The 20,205-nt window shown below is 39.8% G+C and overlaps 1 protein-coding gene across 1 annotated transcript in view; it reads right to left on the bottom strand.

Moving 5' to 3' along the window:
- ABHD11 (abhydrolase domain containing 11) overlaps positions 1–18,485 on the bottom strand; it is a 137,419-nt gene extending 118,934 nt beyond the window's left edge. The window contains exons 1-2 of the mRNA XM_053706342.1: positions 18,394–18,485; positions 15,105–15,332 (exon numbers count right to left, since the gene is read on the bottom strand). Coding sequence (XP_053562317.1) covers positions 15,105–15,226 — 122 coding nt within the window. The 5' untranslated portion in view covers positions 15,227–15,332; positions 18,394–18,485. The remainder of the gene's footprint in view (positions 1–15,104; positions 15,333–18,393) is intronic.
- Between the last annotated feature and the right edge of the window lie 1,720 nt (positions 18,486–20,205).

Raw genomic sequence — 20,205 nt, 5'->3', positions numbered from 1 at the left:
AACCCAAACCCCCCTTAAATAAACCTAACACTAAGCCCCTGAAGATCTTCCTACCTTGTCTTCACCTCACCGGGTATCACACCGATCCGTCCTGGCTCCGATATCTTCATCCAACCCAAGAGGGGGCTAGACATCCATCATCCAACGGCTGAAGAAGTCCAGAAGAGGGTCCAAAGTCTTCATCCTATCCGGGAAGAAGAGTAGATCCGGACCGGCAACCATCTTCTTCCAAGCGGCATCTTCTATCTTCATCCGATGAGGACCGGCTCCATCTTGAAGACCTCCACCGCGGACCCATCTTCTTCCGACGACGACTTCCCGACGAATGACGGTTCCTTTAAGGGACGTCATCCAAGATGGCGTCCCTCGAATTCCGATTGGCTGATAGGATTCTATCAGCCAATTGGAATTAAGGTAGGAATATTCTGATTGGCTGATGGAATCAGCCAATCAGAATCAAGTTCAATCCGATTGGCTGATTGGATCAGATTAGCCCTTTATGCAAGCTAGTAATGCCTCTCTTAATAACACTAGGATTACTGCTTACCCTTCCCCTAATGGGGATACTGTCAGCCTTTTTACAGTCTCTGCAGAAAAAATGACTGAACATACCTCATTGCTGTATAGCAAGAAATCGTTCCTCACAGTGAAGTTTTCCTGTACTCCTCAGCTTCTGTGGGAACAGTAGTGGACCTTAGTTACAAATGCTAAGATCATCATCCTCCAGGCAGAAGTCTTCATCTATGTCCTGCCTGAGAGTAAATAGTACAACACCCGTACCATTTAAAAACAACAAACTCTTGATTGAAGACAAAATAAAACTAACAGCTTAACCTCTTTCACTTTACCCTTCCTGCTTAGAGCCGGCAAAGAGAATGACTGGGGGGTGGAGTTAAGGAGGGAGCTATACAGACAGCTCTGCTGTGGTGCTCTCTTTGCCACTTCCTGTTGGGAAGGATAATATCCCACAAGTAAGGATGAATCCGTGGACTCGGTACATCATGCAAAAGAAAACAGACATGCAGATATTAACACAAATATGTCCATTAACCATTTTGTAAGCCCGTTTACTGTGTTTGCTAAGTGTTGAAGGAAGATCCTTTTTACCTGCTGGATTGTATTAAATTGTTTACAAGTAGTTCCTTTACCCCTATTTTGGCATTTGAAATAGCCGATTTAGCCTGTGGTATCCCCGCCTATACTGAAAGTTTCTATACTGGAGTTTCAGCTATTGAATAGCCTCAGTAAACACATCCAGCAGACAAAAGTACACTCCCAGTGGGGTGCAGGATAGTTAAGTAATAAAATGATAATTTTCCAGTGTTCTTGAGATTTGGTTTTCCAGACAAATATAAGATAAAGAAGCAAGAGTGTGTACATAAAAGTGATAACATAATGAGATCTGATATTACCTGAAACTCAACCTATTGTAATAGGCTGTGGTTTAAAAGCACAAAACTAGCTACTTCATATACACAAAAACATGAAAATGCAATTTCTTATACATTTTATACTCTGCAGCTGGTTTAACAAGTCATTGGAAATACATTAATATAAGAACAATTTTACAGCGTACTGTCCCTTTAAGATCATACTTTTACACTGATGCATATTTTCTTTAGCTTTCCATTTGTTTGTTACTTTTATTACAAAGATTATTTAACTATTTAAAGGGCCAGTAAACTTAGCAAATAATGTTATGTAATTCTGCACATAGTGCAGAATTTTATAACATTAGCTTAGCGCTAGCTTTATAAAACAAAGGGCTGCATAGATATTTACCTAAGAAAATTGCTTTTATAGAACGCCGCTCCTTGCTCTACTGAGCGGGTCCGTTTTTTTCAGAAGCGCATTGTGGCACGCTGTCTATTCACAGCCGGCCTGATCACCTCATTAAAAGGGACATTAACCACTTTGAGATAGTAATATAAAATGATATACTGCTTGAATAAATAAATAAAAATATTTTTCCCATTTATCTGCAATTCCAATCTGAAATTGTGAGCTTTTCAGTTCCTGTTAGAAATGGAAGTGTAAAACACTGTTATTTTCCACACAGCAATTGGCTGCACACTCTAGTGAACTATTTATAACTGTCCCTAATTGGCTTCAGCATAGAAGGTAACCTAAGTTACAACATGGCAGCCCCCATTGTTTTATAGACACAAACTTTACACTTATTTTGTCAATATTTAAACAACTGATAAAACTTTAGAAAATACATCTACATTTTATTCACAGACTAATCTTTGCTTTGAATGCATCATTCTATCTAGCATTTATTTAGTGTTTAATGTCCCTTTAAACTCAATCTAGCTCTCTCCCGCTACCAGACCAGAGTGGGAGTGAGCTATATTGAGTTTAATGGCGTAATCGGGCCAGCTGTGAATAGACAGCCTGCCACGATGCGCTTCTGAAAAGAAACAAAACAGACCCGATCAGTAGAGCAAGGAGCGGCGTTCTGTAAAAGTCATTTTCTTAGGTAAATATATATGCAGCCCTTTGTTTTATAAAGCTAGCGCTAAGCTAATGTTATGTAATTCTGCACTATGTGCAGAATTATATAACATTATTTGGTATGTTTACTGGCCCTTTAACTCTCTTTAAAAATGGTGATTTTATTTTGGTAGCTTTTGTAATTTATCTAAGATTAAAGTCTATAAAGATCAGGTTTCAAGTCGTTTACGTCTAGCCAAGTTTAAAGGCCATTTCCCTTATTTTTCTTTTCTAGATCTCTCTGGGGCCTTTTCATAGTCTGTCTGTTCATTTGTTCCTTATAGCATTAATTTTCCAGATTTGCTCGTATTCTCATCTTCAAGTTTGAGCTATAAGGTTTGTAGCTTGGTTTCTGGCCGAATGGAGTCCCAAAATAAAGAGGAAGTAGGAACTGTGTTCCTTGAGTTTGTTACATTATTATTATTGGTCGTTATTTTTTTCCTGCTATGATACCACTCTGTCTGTGCTACTGTTGGGATTCAGTAAAGAAATTAATGCAAAATACTCACCTATCTTTAATAAAATATAGATGATTCGGTCACCAACGCTAGAATAAAAGTCCTTCAGCAAACATTATATATTAGCACCACAAAATAACACACCTGGAAATACTTGTTGGCCCTGGAGGAGTCGTGTAGCTTAGATGAAGGGGCCTTTGACCACAGGAGGAACGTAGGACGTTGGTGGGTGGAGCTTCAGATGTAACTATAAAAGGGGTGGTATTCAGCTTCAGATGTAACTATAAAAGGGGTGGTATACAGTGTTTGGTGCCAATTTGTTCTGTCAGGAACGTACAGCGGCGACTGCACTCATAACTAACATGGACATTGAGGATTTTTTATTTACAGGATTTGTAACGTTGCAGTGGACAGGGGTTCTGACTGTATGGCTCCTTGGAGTTCTTTCCGGAGGTGCTGTTCCTGTGGAGTCTCCTGCATCTTCTAGACCGAGACCTGCGTGGCACTCCTGCCCTCCTGAGCGGCTCAGCTTGATGCAGTCTGTGAATCTGGTCGGCGCAGGAGAACTCAGTTCATGCTGTTCCTGGTGCTTCAGGTGATATTAGAGCCATGGAGGATGAGGAGCCAGTACTATCAGGTCAGGTGTAGGTTTTCTTTCAGACAGGACCAGTCTCACGGCCCCCTTCTGGGGTTGCTCAAGGGGCAACTAGGCACGGCCAAAAGGTTGATGGGCTCTTTTCAATTATTCCTAGAGCCCATTCAGGCCGTAGATCTAGACCAGTAGCGAGTAAAAAGAAACAAGGGAGAGTGGTTTTTGCAGAAGATTTGAATTCGCAATTTATAGAACCCTTTTCTGGCTCTTCTTCTGAGGAGGTAGCACTACTTTCGCTCTGTGTGGAATCAGGGCCTCTGGATGTAAGGGGGAGTGAAAAAGGTATAACTTTGCTTAGAAAGGGTTAAGAGCAAGGGGTACGGTCAGTTCTAGTGGGTCAAGGTATGCCTAGTGTCAAGGATATTGTTCATGATGTTGACCCTTCCGATTTGTGCTTTGCCTTCAATGAAGGACAATGTAAATGGCAGGCTGGATGCAAATTCAAGCATGAATGTTCCAGGAGCGGAAAAGGCCCCAGTGCAACAAATTTTCCTGAAAAAGGGAGCATCGCCAGTGAAGGTAAAAAGGATGGAAAACTGGCTAAAAAGCTGGGGCGAAGGGAGCAAGCTGCTTTGCTGCTGCATAGATTTTCTTTTGGGTCCATGATTCCATCTGAAGGGGGCAAAGTTCGTTTTCCTGGTAATTTAAAATCTGCCAGGGAGTTCCCACATGTGGTACGGGAAATACCTTGGGAAGGAGATTGAACTCAGCCGTATGGCTGGACCTTTACCGGATCTGCGTGTTTCTCGTTTGGGTGTGGTTCCCAAGCAAGATCCGGGGAAGTATAGGTTAATCCATCATTTACCTTACCCGAAAGGGGTCTCTGTTAATGATGGAATTCCTAGTGACTGTAAAGTATGCATCCTTTGACCAGGCCATGGATTTGGTTCAGTCTGCGTGTCGGGCTTTAATGGCCAAGATTAATATTGAGGCAGCATTCCGGTTACCCAACGACTCATAGACTGTTAGGTTGTTTTTTCAAGGATTTTTTTTTTTACGTAGACCTTTGTCTACCTATAGGCTGCTCAATATCGTGTTCCCTGTTTGAGTGTTTCAGCTCATTTTTGGAATGGGTAGTGTGTGAGCTGTTTCCGTTGTCCACTAGTTTATTTTTTTATACGTAGGTTCGTCGGAAACTTCAGTTTGTGTTTGTTTGAGGGATGCACTTTTACGGATGCCAGATGATTTTGGTGTGCCCATTGCTTTAAACATATCGGAGGGCCCAACTACGATCCTTGACTTTCTTGATATCATCATCATCATCGACTCAGACAAAATTTGGGATCTTTCAGGTGTGATTCAGAGGTTTCTATCAGTTAATAAGGTGACTGTGGGATTTACAATCCCTCTTGGGCAAGCTGAATTTTGCTTGTCGAATTATTCCCATTGGGAGAATATTTTTGAGACGCCTGTCCCTGGCAAATGCCAAAGTGAAGGAGCTGCATTATTTTGTTCGTCTTTCGGTTGAACACAAGAAGGATTTGCGTGTATGGCTGGCCTTTTTGAAAGATTTTAATGGGGCAGCACTTTTCCAGTCACCTAGGATGTCTAATGAAGAAATCAGGCAAGTGACCGATGCGGCCAGGGGTGTTGGTTTCGGAGCCTTTTTCAAAGGTCAGTGGTGTGCGGCAAAATGGCTGTCAGAATAGGTCCGTTCAGAGCCGATTAAAACTTGGTTTTTCTAGAACTCTTTCCCATCATTGTAGCTATTTTTGTGTGGGGAGAGTCATTCTGGGACAAGTCGGTATTGTTCCATATGAACAATACGGGTGTGATGGCAGCCATTAATTCTTTGTCTTCTCCTCCTGTTATTCGCTTGCTAAGGGTGTTGGTGTTGCAGTGCCTGAGATTTAATGTGTTGGTTAGGGCAAAGCATATTCCTGGAGCCAACAACTTAATTGTGGATGCTCTCTTTTCTTTTCAGTGGCAGCGGTTTTGGGAGGTGGCTCCTCAGGCGGACAAAGCTTGAAGGGAATGCCCTGAGGAACTGTGGAGTCTTGGCAGTGGGGACTGGTGAGGACTTCATTGGCTTCTTATGCCAAAGTCTGGGAAGTTTGGCAGTGTTTATTGAAGGATGAAGGCATCCAGGAGGGTTGTGAAGAGAGAATTGAGATACTGCTTAAGTGGATATGGAAATTGAAAGAGGCGGGCCTGTCCAACTCTGTGGTGGACAAGCACTTGGCAGCTTTGGCTTTTCTTTTAAAGTTGCTTGGCGTTAAAGACATAACAAAGCTCTTTTGCATCCAGCAAAACATTAAAGGCCTCAAGAGAAGTAGGGCTAATAAAGATCTTTGTAGGCCTATTTCATTCTCTTTGCTTGAGAAGATGTTGTGGGTACTACCACAGGTTTGACAGATAACGAGGTGGTCCTATTTCGGGCTGCTTTCTTGCTATCCTTTTTTGGGGCTTTTCGTATTTCGGAAGTGGTCAGTGGGAATAGATGGGCTCGTGGGGGTTTGAGTTTGTTGGATGTGGGGCTTACGGACTCTCATGTGTCCATATTTTTAAGAAAATATAAAAACGGATCAGGAAGGAAAGGGTACTTCTATTCTGCTATTTCCCACAGGGACTGAAGTATGCCCATGGCTTGCAGTTTGCAAGTATTTGCACTGGAAGCCGCCTGTTGGGGGCTCTTTCCTGATCCACAGGGATAGTAACGCTTTGTTGCACTTTCATTTCAGGGCAGTGCTTGGTAAAGCACTGATGAAACTGGGTTTGTGGCCTGAGGAGTTTGGATAGCATTGCTTCAAAATTGGCGCAGCCATGAAAGCATCTGATTTAGGGCTCAGTGAGAATGTGGTGAAGCATGTGGGGAGATGGGGCTCTAAACATTACCGGTCTCATATACGGTCAGAGTTAAAGGTGGAAGCTGTTTTGCATTAGTTTATATTTCTTGTTTTTTTATTGCAGATCCTGTTTGGGTATGGTTGGTGGGCCATTCTTTTATATACTGAGCTCGGAGAGAAGCAGCAGAGAAAGAGGATGGTCTGCAGTTTGGTTTCTCAAGAAGAAACGCTGAGTTCAGATTGTTCAGAGTACAGGGTCTTCAATGGGTTTATGTTTTACTTTTAGTGGTAGATTATGCTAAACGTTTTCCCCCTCCGCATGTGTTACTGGTTCATGCTGGGGGTAACAATTTGGCCTCAAAGGGAACTCGTGAGAATGAGAGAGAGATTTTGCAAGATTAGCTGTTATTTTTCCCGAGTTGGTAATTGTCTGGTCTGACATGCTTCCTAGGTTAGTCCTACTGAGCATGTGCAAGAATTCACAGAATATACGTATATGCATTTGTGATTGGCTGATGGCTGTCTCATGGTACAAGGGGAGTGGAAATAGACATAACTTATTATAAATTTTGCAGAAAAAAAATCTACTACTCATTTGAAGTTCAGACTAAGTGCTAGTGCATTGTCTTTTTATCATGCATTCGCCGATTATGCAAATCTACTGTATATACTGGCCATTTAACAATCCAAATAAACACCCCACAAACTGTACCATAAAATGACCTTCAAAAGATGAAAAAAAGCTTTGTGGAAAATATAGGTAACAAACACGGTATAATAAAATAATTTAAAGCGGAATGTCACCATCTTGAGGAATATATCAACATAACCGATTTCTGACAGGCCTGATTAACCCCTTGCGCCAAATGGACGTAGGTACTATGTCACACAGTACATTTGCCCAGCGCACTGTATTGACGTAGAACCTACGTCCAAAACCATAGTGCAAGTTGCAGCACCGCTGTCAGCTTTGACAGCAGGAGCTGCAACCCAGGGGCAGAACGCACCTGCCTTTATATGGTCATGCTCCGTAAACATATGAAGGCAGATCCAATGTCACTGCCTGTATCGGATACTCCCATTGGTGAGGGGCTGGGATCAGTGCGGTTGGAAGGCAATCAAGGTGGGGTTGGGATGGGGCAGGGTTCCTTATGCTACAGAAAAAAAAAAAAGCGAGGAAGTGATGGGACCCTACACTATGGCAAATAATACTTGAAGGGGACCCTACTCCAGGGCTCGACAAACAAAGGAGCCTGGGAGCCATTGGCTCCTATATTTTTGGGGTTATTCTCCATATATCTAATATACAAATACTACTGTCTGGCTCCTAAAAGTATGTCTGGCTCCTAAATATTCTTACTATCTCTTAATTTTTAAACAGATTTGTCAAACACTGCCCTACTCTACGAAAAAAGCTATCTTGGAGGGGGCAGGGTAAGGGAACCACTACACTACAGAAAAATAAATAAAATTAAAAAAGTAAAGAAAAGAAAAAGTGTTGTTACTGGCAGTAACAAATATGGCAGCAGGCAACGGGAGGGGGGAACCCTACAGAAATACATACATAATATATTTTTAAAAATAAATAAAAAATAGATCTAATTGCATACTGGCAGACAGTATACTTTTTTCACTTTCTGCGATGAGATTTTTTTAGTGAAAATTTTTCTGCAGGTAATTTTTATATAAAATTTCATTTTAAATAAGGCAGTTACACTAAAGCACCAGTTCAGTTGCAGTGCGTTGGTTAACTGGAGAATAAAGACATTTTTAAAGTTTTATAATATAGCTCAGAAGTTGAAAATTGCAATTAGCTACAGACCAAAAAAATAGAAATTGTAAAATGTCTCTTGAATAAATTAGTTTCCTTTTCTCTTGGTCTAACAGAAATGTAGTAATAAAAAAAGGTGCATTGCTCATACGAATGTTTTAGGGGGCGGGTTTGAAAAAATATTAATCAGTGAGCCAGTCAACAATAAATGCACTGCTGCTTTATTATTATTTATAAAATAATTTACCAGGAAGGATACATTGAGATTTCTCTCGTTTTCAAGTATGTCCTGGGTCCACAAAACATTGCATTGATACATTTGCAACGCTACTGCATATTTGACTGTTCACTTCAATGTGGAGCAGCATTGTTTCAAAGTGAAAGTTCTAACCGTTCCTGTATGTGTCCTGTTCTTTCTGCAGACACAATGCATTTTCTGCGATGACATCTCAGATCACTGCATGCTCTGCCTTGGGGGTGGTGACCAGTAAGGGGGGATAGTGCTGTTTGGAATGGATCAGGGGGTGGGAGGGTAATCTCTACACTACAGCAACAAATTAACCTTAAAAGCTGTGATTAACCCCTTCACTGCCAGGAATTCCAAGAGTGGTGAACAGTTGCAATTAGAATCCTTCTAATTGCCAAAAACTAATTGCAAAGTCAGGCATGTCTGCTGTTTCTGAAAAAAGGGGACTCCAGTGAAGTTTTTACAACCATCTGTCTTATGACTGCAGTAGTTGTGTGTAAATAATTTCAGTGAGAAACCCAAAGTTTGATGTATGATATGGCAGCCAAATAGTGGCATGAAATATACCAAAATGGGCCAAGATCAATACTTTGGGTTGTCTACAAATATAATTTTCATAAGTAAATGAAAGTAATTAAAAAAAACCCAAAGGATCTATTAAATGCTAAAAATTATCCGGTACTTTGTCCAAGTATTTCTCTGAAATTCCAAGTAGCAAAGGGGTTAAAAAAACAACAACATGTGATCATAGAAATAGCTAAATAAACAAACATACAAGTGCCATCTACATCACAGAAATAAAACAATGAGTAGTTCTTAAAAAAATGATTTACTTGTTTTTATATAACATTTAATATGGAATAAGATCGCTGTCAAAAAGGCAAGCGTGTGATTATTATTATTATTATTATTAGTATAACGTAAATTGTGACGTACAAATACAAATCTAAATTTTCAAATACAATTTTTTTTGTAAATACAATTTTCTTTTTAGAACATAAATCTTTAATTACAAATACAATTCTTTTTTGTGCAAGTACACATTTGTTTTTGGTAAATACAGTTTATTCTTTTGGAAGTACAATTCTTTTTTTTGCAATTAAAGAATTGTACTTCCATTTTACTAAAGGACTTGTGATGTCACAACAGTTCAGTAGTTTGCCTGGGAACTAGCTGCTCTTTTGCTTTTAATTAAATGTGGAGAAATGGCTGAGAACAACCCAGCGGTACATCAACATCTCGGGTAAACTTTTTAACATTTGTCATGTAACATACAACATGGCTTAACACGCCAGAAGTGATTATTCTCATTTGCATCATACAACACTATACATAGGAATATTGATTTTGTAATTTTTTCAGAGTATGTTTTTACCATACAACATGCTTTAAGAAGTCCAAAGTGCTTATTCTGCCTTGTTTTATACAATAATGTACTAAGGAATATTGATTTTGATAGTTCCCAGACAAACTACTAAACTGAATGCTGTGACATCACAAGTACTTTAGCAAAATGGGAACTAGAATTTATTTTTGACAAAAGGTGAAAATGTACTTCTAAAAAATAAATAAATTTATGCTTACCTGATAAATGTATTTCTTTCCGGATATCGTGAGTCCACGGCTTGAGTAATTATTGTTGGGAATATCACTCCTGGCCAGCAGGAAGAGGCAAAGAGCACCACAGTGAAACTGCTAAGTAGGATTAGGACACAGAGAGGGAACAACAACAATTTCCTGATGGATCATTCTATTAGAAACAACCTTAGAAAGGAAAACTAACTTAGTATGAAGAACCGCCTTATCGGCATGAAAAATAAGATAAGGTGAATCACACTGCAGAGTTGAGAGTTCCGAGACTCTTCGAGCAGAAGAGAAAGCAACAAGAAACAAAACCTTCCAAGATAACAACTTAATGTCTATGGAATGCAACAGCTCAAACGGCGCCAGCTGTAAAACTTTAAGAACAAGGTTAAGGCTCCAAGGAGGAGCAACAGACTTAAAGACAGGCCTGATTTTGACCAAGGCCTGACAAAAAGATTGCATATCTGCCAAACGTTAATGTAGTAAAACTGTTAAAGCAGAAATCTGACCCTTCAGGGCACTGACTGACAATTCCTTCTCCAGGCCTTCCTGAAGAAAATATATAATTTTAGGGATTCTAATCCAAGAGTAGCCCTTGGATTCACACCAATAAAGATATTTATGCCATATCTTATGGTAAATCTTTCTAGTAACAGGCATGCGAGCTTAAATCATGGGGGCCGAATTATCAAAGGTCTTGCGGACCTGATCCGACAGTGCAGATCAGGTCCGCAAGACCTCGCTGAATGCGGAGAGCAATATGCTCTCCGTATTCAGCAATGCACCAGCAGCTCACAAGAGCTGCTGGTGCAACGCCGCCCCCTGCTGACTTGCGGCCAATCGGCCGCCAGCAGGGAAGTGTCAATCAACCGATCGGGTTGATTTGTGGCGATTCCTGTCCGCCTCATCAGAGCAGGCGGACAGGGTTATGGAGCAGCAGTCTTCAGACCGCTGCTTCATAACTGGTGTTTCTGGCGAGCCTGCAGGCTCGCCAGAAACACAGGGCCTCAAGCTCCATTCGGAGCTTGATAGATAGGCCCCATGGTCTCAATGACCGACACGTTTAGACAGAATTAAGCGTTCAGTTTCCAAGCAGTCAGCTTCAGAAAAACGAGATTTGGATGAAGGAAGGGAACCTGAATCAGGAGGTCCTTCCTCAGAGGTAATCTCCAAGGTGGGAGAGATGACATCTCCACTAGGTCTGCAAACCAGATCCTGCAAGGCCACACAGGGGCTATTATAATCGCCCTCTCCTGTTTGATACAAGCAATGACTTGTTGAAGGAGAGCAAACGGAAGAAACAAGTATGCCAAACTGAAAACACAAGGAACCGCCAGAGCATCTATCAGAACGGCCTGCAGATCTCTTGACGGCCTGCAGATCTCTTGACCTTGAACTGTACCTTGGAGTTCTTACGAGATGCCATCAGATCTAACTCTGGCACCCCCTATTTGAGGACTAACCTTGAAAACACCTCAGGAAGTCTGTCTGCTCAAAAAATCTGCTTCCCAGTTGACTACTCCTGGAATGTGGATGGCAGATAGACAGCAATTGTGAGTCTCTGCCCACTGAAGAATCCGAGTAACCTCCATCATGGCTAAGGAACTCAGAGTTCCTCCCTGGTGATTGATGTAAGCCACAGAGGTTATGTTGTCTAACTGGAACCTGATAAACTGGGCTGAGGACAACTGAGGCCAAGCCAATAGAGCATTGTAAATTGCCCTCAACTCCAAGATGTTGATGGGAAGAGCAGACTCCTCCCGAAGCCTCTGAGCTTTTAACAAGTTCCAGACTGCTCCCCAGTCCAGCAGGCTGGCGTCGCATGTGCCCTGAGACAGATGTTCCTGAGAAATCCACCACGTGAGAGAGTCCCTTGACGACTGATCTAACTCTATTCTCTGAGAAAGATCTGCATGGTCGCCATTCCATTGTCTGAGCATGCAAAACTGGAGAGCTATCAAACGGAATCCAGCAAAAGGAATGATGTCCATGGAAGCCACCATCAGACCGATTACCTCCATACATTGAGCCACTGAAGGATGAGCAGTAGCTTGAAAAGAGAGGCCAGAGGAAATTATTTTGTTTTTCCTGACCTCTGTCAGAAAAATCTTCATCAATAGAGAATCTATTATGGTCTCTAAGAACACTACTCTTGTAGCAGGGGAACGGGAGCTTTTTTCCAGATTCCACTAGGAGTTATAGAGGAACAGCAGGGCACTGCATGTGACACCATTGAGGCTTGGGACGTAGCAGGAGAAAGCTGAGGTATTATTTTAACAGCATCATCCTGAGAGACATTAGGCTCAAAAATGTTACCTTTATTTTGCAAGGTTTTCTTGACCCATGAAGAACAAAATTGCATAGGAGCTGCAATTTGTGCATCTAAACAAGCATGAATTCATGAGAGCAGGCTCTTGCTCCATATCAGACATGTTGTGAAACAGTAAATAAACTTGTGCAGGTAAGTTTCAAATAAGCCAAGGAAAAAATACACTTTAAATTTTATCCCAAATTAGGATCAATCCCCAAATTTTTTTTCAGATAGAGCATGACATTTTAAGCAACTTTCTAATTTACTCCTATTATCAAATTGTCTTTATTCTCTTGGTATCTTTATTTGAAATGCAATAATGTAGGTTTAGATGCCGGCCCATTTTTGGTGAACAACCTAGGTTGTCCTTGCTGATTGGTGGATAAATTCATCCACCAATAAAAAAAGTGCTGTCCAGAGTTCTAAACTAAAAAAAAAAAAAAAAAAGCTTAGATGCCTTCTTTTTCAAATAAAGATTGCAAGAGAACGAAGAAAAATTGATAATAGGAGTAAATTAGAAAGTTTCTTAAAATTGCATGCTCTATCTGAATCACAAAAGAAAAAATTTGGGTTCAGTGTCCCTTTAAGAAAAAACATTTAATAAACATAAAAAAAAAATCTAAACTACCCCTTAGGCAACCCCACCCCTTAATTACCGAGGTGCCTTACCGCTATCAATTAAGACCGGATCACCCAGAAATGGAAAAAAACAACTTTTTTCTCAGAAACGTTATGAAGTAAAGCCGGTCATATGACTGCAACTGCCGAGCTCAAATAGAGGCACCACTTCCTGGTTCACTGAGTACTAGAAATATCCGATTTTTCAAACCTGACAGTTTAAAATGTTGCATCGTTTTTTTTTTAAGCAAAGGGGAAATGAATAAACTGCTGAAACAGAAAATTCAGCCTTACTTTCAGTTTAAACTTGTATTGTTTTATCAAGTAAATATGTGTTAGAAAATAAAGCCTAATAAAAACATTTTACCCTTTCTTTTTAAAACAGTTTTAATGTTAGTCTCACACATGCTACAGTGCCTGTTTCATGCCCCAGTGTAACCCATACATCAGGATTATCTATGTCCCAATAAAAAAGCAGTGTCTTAATTTGTTAAGTGCATGGTCTCCCCAACTGAAAGAAAAAGCACCTGCTCTGCGGTCTGGCATGTAGACAGTTACAAGGTATGACCACCTTTGAAAAAGAAAGAACAGAGTAGCCATTTCTGGCTTTCTAAACTAGGGCAGCATTTGTTAGGAAAATGCAGTAAGTACCTCTTTACAAGTTCATAACTGCTTTAAAGCCACCACTACCCGACTGCAAGGAATGACGTGGAATATGGCTACAACCCAAAACATGCTTGTAGATTAAATCAAAATTTTTCTTCCAACACCTAAACTTCACCTCCTCCATGCACCGAAGGCATACAGGCCCATTTATCAAGCTCCGTACGGAGCTTGAAGGGCCGTGTTTCTGGCGAGTCTGAAGACTCGCCAGAAACACAACTGATGAAGCAGCGGTCACAAAGACCGCTGCTTCATAACCCTATCCGCCTGCTCTGAGCAGGCGGACAGGAATCGCCGGAAATCAACCCGATCGAATACGATCGGGTTGATTGACACCTCCCTGCTGGCGGCTGATTGGCCGCGAGTCAGCAGGGGGCGGCGTTGCACCAGCAGCTCTTGTGAGCTGCTGGTGCAATGTTAAATGCGGAGAGCGTATTGCTCTCCGCATTTAGCGAGGTCTTGCGGACCTGATCCGCAGTGTCGGATCAGGTCCGCAAGCCCTTTGATAAATGGGCCCCAAAGAGAAGGACTGGGGGTTGTTGGTAAGGGAGTGATACTTAGCAGTTTAACTGTGGTGCTCTTTGCCTCCTCCTGCTGGCCAGGAGTGATATTCCCAACAGTAATTACTCAAGCCATGGACTCACCATATCTTAGGAAATAAAAATGGATTTAAAAAACAGAAGATTGTATTTCCAAAAAAACTAAATTCTACTTCTAAAAAAAGAATTGTATTTGTAAATAAAGATTTGTATTCTAAAAAAATTGTATGTCCAAAAAAAAAAAAAAAATTGATTTGTATTCGTATGTCACAATTTATGTACAATGATAAAGAATCACACACTTGCCTTTTTGACAGCCATTGTATTCCATTGTTTAGGCAGTATGGGAATATTTGATCATTTGTATTTATTTTACAGAAGCAAAGCTGCATTTAACAACCCACCATTTAAGGGACAGCAAATTCAAAATTAAACATTCACAATTCAGACAGAACATACAATTTTAAACAACTTTTCAATTGACTTTAATGATCAAATTTGCTTTGTTCTCTTGGCATTGTTTGTTGAAGAGTAAACCTAAGTAGGCTGATAGGAGCATGCATGTGTCTTTCACAATATGTGGCAGCACGGTTTGCAACATTGTTTATTGCAGTGTTATACATAGTTGTAGACACTGCTGCCAGAAGTCTAAAGAAATGAGCACACCCCTGAACTCATCTTAGATTACTCTCTAACAAAGTATACAGAAACAAACTTCAGCCCCAGCCTCACTGAATAAGAAACTTTGTGTGCTGTTTTCCTGCATTTATCTTTAACAAAAGGATACCAAGAAAACTAAGCAAACTTGAAAATCAAAGTAAATTGGAAAGTTGTTTAAAATGCCATATTCTGTCCAATCAATTTAAGTTTAATTTTGAATTTACAGAGCGTTTAAGAGCTGACGTGACATTTACTTCCCATAGTACAAGAGAGGGGTGTTACACAGTACCATCCTTCTGTGACTTCAGGGTTCCCTTACCCTTCATGGATTTGTCTGCGTCCAGCTATAAGTGTTCCTGGGTCTGAAGATCCTGGGAAGATACGGACAAAGAGTCGAGATGAGCAGCTGCGCCATACTTGGCTATATACCAGTAGCTGCATATCCAAAAGAAGTGTCTTGAAATTGCAAGTCCACGCAGGTGCTGAATGTGCCCCACAAAGTCTCTGCAACTGAAGAGGCGGGGTTTGCCTGGAATCACGTGACCAACTAGAAAGAGTAGCAGTACAGGCAGAGTTAGCACGTGTATTTAAAGGGACATAAAACCCAATTGTTTCCCTTTCATGTTTTATATAGAGCAAACAATTAAAAAAAAAATCTAATTTACTTATTTTATCAAACTTGCAGCAGTGCACTACTAGGAGCTAGCTAAACACATCTTATGAAACAATGACAAATGGCATATATGTACCGTCACCAATCAGCAGCTAGCTCCCAGTAGTGCATTGCTGCTCCTGAGCCTACCTAGGTATGTTTTTCAACAATTGATACCAAACCAATCAGAAAAATCCATCTATTGCTTACATATTTGTTGCTATGTACATCTTACATTCTGAATCCAACATTGACACTTAAAGGGGCAGTCTACTTGGAAATTATTGTTTAACCCCTTCACTACCAGGAATTTCAGAGAAAAACTTGCCCTGCTTAGGGTTAGAAACAGGTAATCTTAAAGGTTATAAAATATATTAAAGGGACATTAAACCCCCAAAAATTCTTTCATTATTCAGAAAGAGAATACAATTTTTAAAAAGTTTCCAATTTACTTATATTATCAAATTTGCTTCATTCTCATATTATTATTTGTTAAACGGATACCTAGGTAGGTAGCGTGCACATGCCTGAAGCACTACATGACAGGAAATAGTGCTGCCATCTAGTGCTCCTGCTAATGTATAACATTGTTGCAAAACTGCTGCCATATAGAGCTGCAGACATGTGCACACTCATAAGCTTACTTTACTGTTTTTCAACAAAGGATAACAAGAAAACTAAGAAAATTTGATAACAGAAGTAAATTGGAAAGTTGTTTAAAATTATATCTTCTATATGAACCATGAAAGAAAAAAATTGGGTTTATGTCCATTAAAAACACTTTGAAATGGTAAAATAATATTATATATACATATATACTTTCGTTATTTATTTAGTTGTTTTTCTGTAATTCCATGCTGAAATTGTGAGCTTTTCAGTTTCAGATAGAAATGGAAGTGCAGAACGCGGTTATCTTCCACACAGCCATTGGCTGCACACTCTAGTGACCTATTTATAACTGCACCTAATTGGCCAGAGCAGAGAAGGTAACCTAAGTTACAACATGGCAGCTCTCATTGTCCCATCTTATGCCAACCTATTCACAGGGTGATATTAGAAGTCCAGCAACTTTGGATAGGGAAACTTTCAGTATTAGGTATGTTATTATGTTTGCTGCATTGATGACCCTTTAGAAACATAGAAACATAGATATTGACGGCAGATAAGAGCCATAGGCCCAGCAAGTCTGCCCGACCTTTACTAATCTTGCAAGAAAGCAAATAAGATGCACAAATTTTATGAGCTATTTAAAATTATATTAACCTTTTAAATATTTAAGAAAAGAAAATAAGGGTAAAAAGCAGTGGGTACACCTATATTGTTACTTAGGTTACCTTTTTTGCTGAGGCCAATTAGGAATGGTTATAAATGGCTTACTAGAGTGTGACCCCAATGACTGTGTGGAATACAGCTGCCTGCACTTCTTGCTAGGATTTACCATCACTAAACAAACTGTAGTTTCAGTCATAAGTTACTAACAAAAGGGTGCTAAACTCACCCGCTCTTCTTCAATGAGGTGATGTTTCCACCTCTAAACCAATAGCTGTGCGTGTCATCCGACATCCTAGCATGGCTATTGGTTTAGAGGTGGAAATGTCACCTCATTCGTAAAGAGCACTGTGCGGTGGGCAGCCTGAGATTTAGCTATTTACTGCGGCACAGAGTGAGTTTACTAGCACCCTTTTTTTAGTAACTGATGACTGAAATTAAAGTTTATTTTTAGTGTTGGTAAATGCTTGGATTTACCATCACTTTAACATGAATTGGAAAGCCCACAATATTCAAAATTAAATTACAGGAAAGGAGAAAAAAAAAAAAAAGTATATTGCAACTACATGTAATTTATTCATTAATATTAATGTCTTGAGATGTTAATGTCTGTTTAAAAATTGTATGAGTTTCAGGAAACACAAATACAATATCTAGATGTTTGGGGAGGTACAATTATTTAGAAAAGAAATAACTGGCAATACTATACTGAAAACCTATAAATGCATTAAAGTGATGGTCAAGTATGACTAACTACATCTTGCGATCCTAATGTAACTAGCAAAATAATGTGACTTTCATTCATCATTTCGCCATATTCATTCTAGTTTGTGCGCTCTCTTATATTATTTTCCTACCTTACTAATATCCATCCTCCCGTCGATTGTCCGCCATTGTTTTTTCTGCTGTCACGTGTTTTTATTATCCAATTACAGTACAGGCCACTCGGGGAATCAGCTCTAAGTAAAAACACCCTTATTCAATTCTGCGCATGCCCTAGCTCCGTAATCGCATCCTAATCTCTGTCTCACCGCGGTTACGGAGCTAGGGCATGCGCAGAATTGAATAAGGGTGTTTTTACTTAGAGCTGATTCCCCGAGTGGCCTGTACTGTAATTGGATAATAAAAACACGTGACGGCAGAAAAAACAATGGCGGACAATCGACGGGAGGAGGATGGATATTAGTAAGGTAGGAAAATAATATAAGATAGCGCACAAACTAGAATGAATATGGCGAAATGATGAATGAAAGTCACATTATTTTGCTAGTTACATTAGGATCGCAAGATGTAGTTAGTCATACTTGACCATCACTTTAACATTTATATCAAACAGCCATATGCAATAACCAGAAGCCAAATGCTCACACACAGACACCAACATACACAAACTAGTTGTCATGTGCACACAAGCAGGTACCAACAGATACAAACTTGTACACACTGACAAGTCGGCATAGACATCCTTGTAAATGCATGCACATATTTACAGATAACGGTACTGACATACAAGCAAACACACTGCCACAAATGTCTACATGACACAAGAACCAACAGGCATTCACATTTATACATACACAGCAACATTGTTTACAATACTTTTTCTTTGGATTTATGTAATGTTTATTACTATTTTTAATGATAGCCCCTTTACAGCTTGTGGGAATGAAGATTGTGTCAGCCTTACCTTAACTAACACATTGTGTCTGCACAGTGAACAGTGCTCCTGAAGTGAGGTCAGGAGTAGGATAGAGAGATGACATCACACGAACAGAGGAAGGGGAGGAGATATAGAGCAGAAAAAAGGAACGGGAGTGAGCATGTGACTACTTAGCCTTGGTCTGAATTCCCTGATATGCTGCTAGCTGGAGCATCTGGGGAATGCACTGAACGCCGCTAATAGAGGCAGGAGTATGGCAGCAGAATGTGAGTGCGTCCTCTCTGAAAACTCCAGCTCTGCACACACAGCAGCACAGCTCCAGTAACCCCCTTATTCATGCTCCACCCAACCAACTACTACTTCCTATAACTGCAGAATGAATAATGTAAAACTATTATGTGTTTTGTGCTGCTGATTTCTCTGCTGGGGGGAATCACGTGTAACCCTTTTCACGCTGACTGTATAATACCAGCTTTATTTACTTAGTACCGGTGTTGTAACTTGTATCAATTTTCGTCCCCCCAGCCCTCTGCAATCATTGGGACTCCGCCCACCCTGTCTTTCCCAACCTCCCTCCCTCCCTTCCCTTGTTCTCATTGACTCTGCCTTTTAAGGTGGATTAGATCAGTTGCTGCTGGCTAAAGTACTAAAAACAACCAGGATTTAAAGAGACAGTCTAGTCAAAATTAAACTTTTATGATTCCGATAGGGAGTACAATTTTAAACTTTCCAAATTTGTCTTTTATCGTGTTGTTTCTCCATTGTGCTGTTATCCTTGTACCCATGGGCAGTTCTGCGGAACCTGTTGGCGCTTTATAAATAAAGAATAATAATAAAATAAAGAATAATAATTTACTTTTATCATCAAATTTGCTTTGTTCTCTTAGTATTCTTACTTGAAAGCTAAGCCTAGGAAGGCTTGTATGCTAATTTCTAAGCCCTTGAAGGCTGCCTTTTATCTCAATGCATTTGACAGTTTTTTCACAGCTAGATGGCGTTAGTTCAGGTTGTGCCATATAGATAATATTGTGCTCACGCTTGTGGAGTTATTTATGAGAGGGCACTGATTGGTTAAAATGCAAGTCGTCAAAAGAACTGAAATAAGGGGGCAGTCTGCAGACGCTTAAATACAGGTAATCGCTGAGGTAAAAAGTGATATCACAGTGTTGGTTATGCAAAACTGGGGAATGGATAATAAAAGGATTATCTATTTTTTTGAACAATAAAAAATTCTATTGTAGACTGTCCCTTTAATAAGTACAACCAACTGTGTTGTTTGTATAATTTTTAAACTTTAAATTAACCACCTTAGTTTTACCATAGAGAGGTTATATAAAAAGTGTCATGATTATTAAAAAAAATATATATTTATCTGTGCTTAAAAGGACATGATACCCAAACGTTGAAGCACATGAAAGTGATGCAGTATAACTGTAAAATGATGACTAGAGAATATCACCTGAACATCTCTATGTAAAAAAAAGGTAAGTAGTCATACCCCTTTGTAAAGAAACTTTAAGCAGCCAGTCAGGATGTCTGTCCCAGGATGCTTGCAAGGGAGTGTGCATCTGGCATGTGAAGGCACAGTCATATCATTTTTCTAATCACTTTAACCACTTAATGACAACAGCACTTTTCCATTTTCTGTCCGTTTGGGACCAAGGCTATTTTTACATTTCAACAGTGTTTGTGTTTAGCTGAAATTTTCCTCTTACTCATTTACTGTACACACACATATTATATATACTTTTTTTCTCGCCATTAAATGGACTTTCTAAAGATACCATTATTTTCATCATATCTTATAATTTACTATAAAAAAATGATAAATTATGAGTA

Source organism: Bombina bombina, chromosome 3 (assembly GCF_027579735.1).
Source record: "Bombina bombina isolate aBomBom1 chromosome 3, aBomBom1.pri, whole genome shotgun sequence".
In the NCBI taxonomy this organism is placed as follows: Eukaryota; Metazoa; Chordata; class Amphibia; order Anura; family Bombinatoridae; genus Bombina; species Bombina bombina.
Note: the sequence above shows the minus strand (reverse complement) of the source record. Positions and strands in the feature narration are given on the sequence as shown.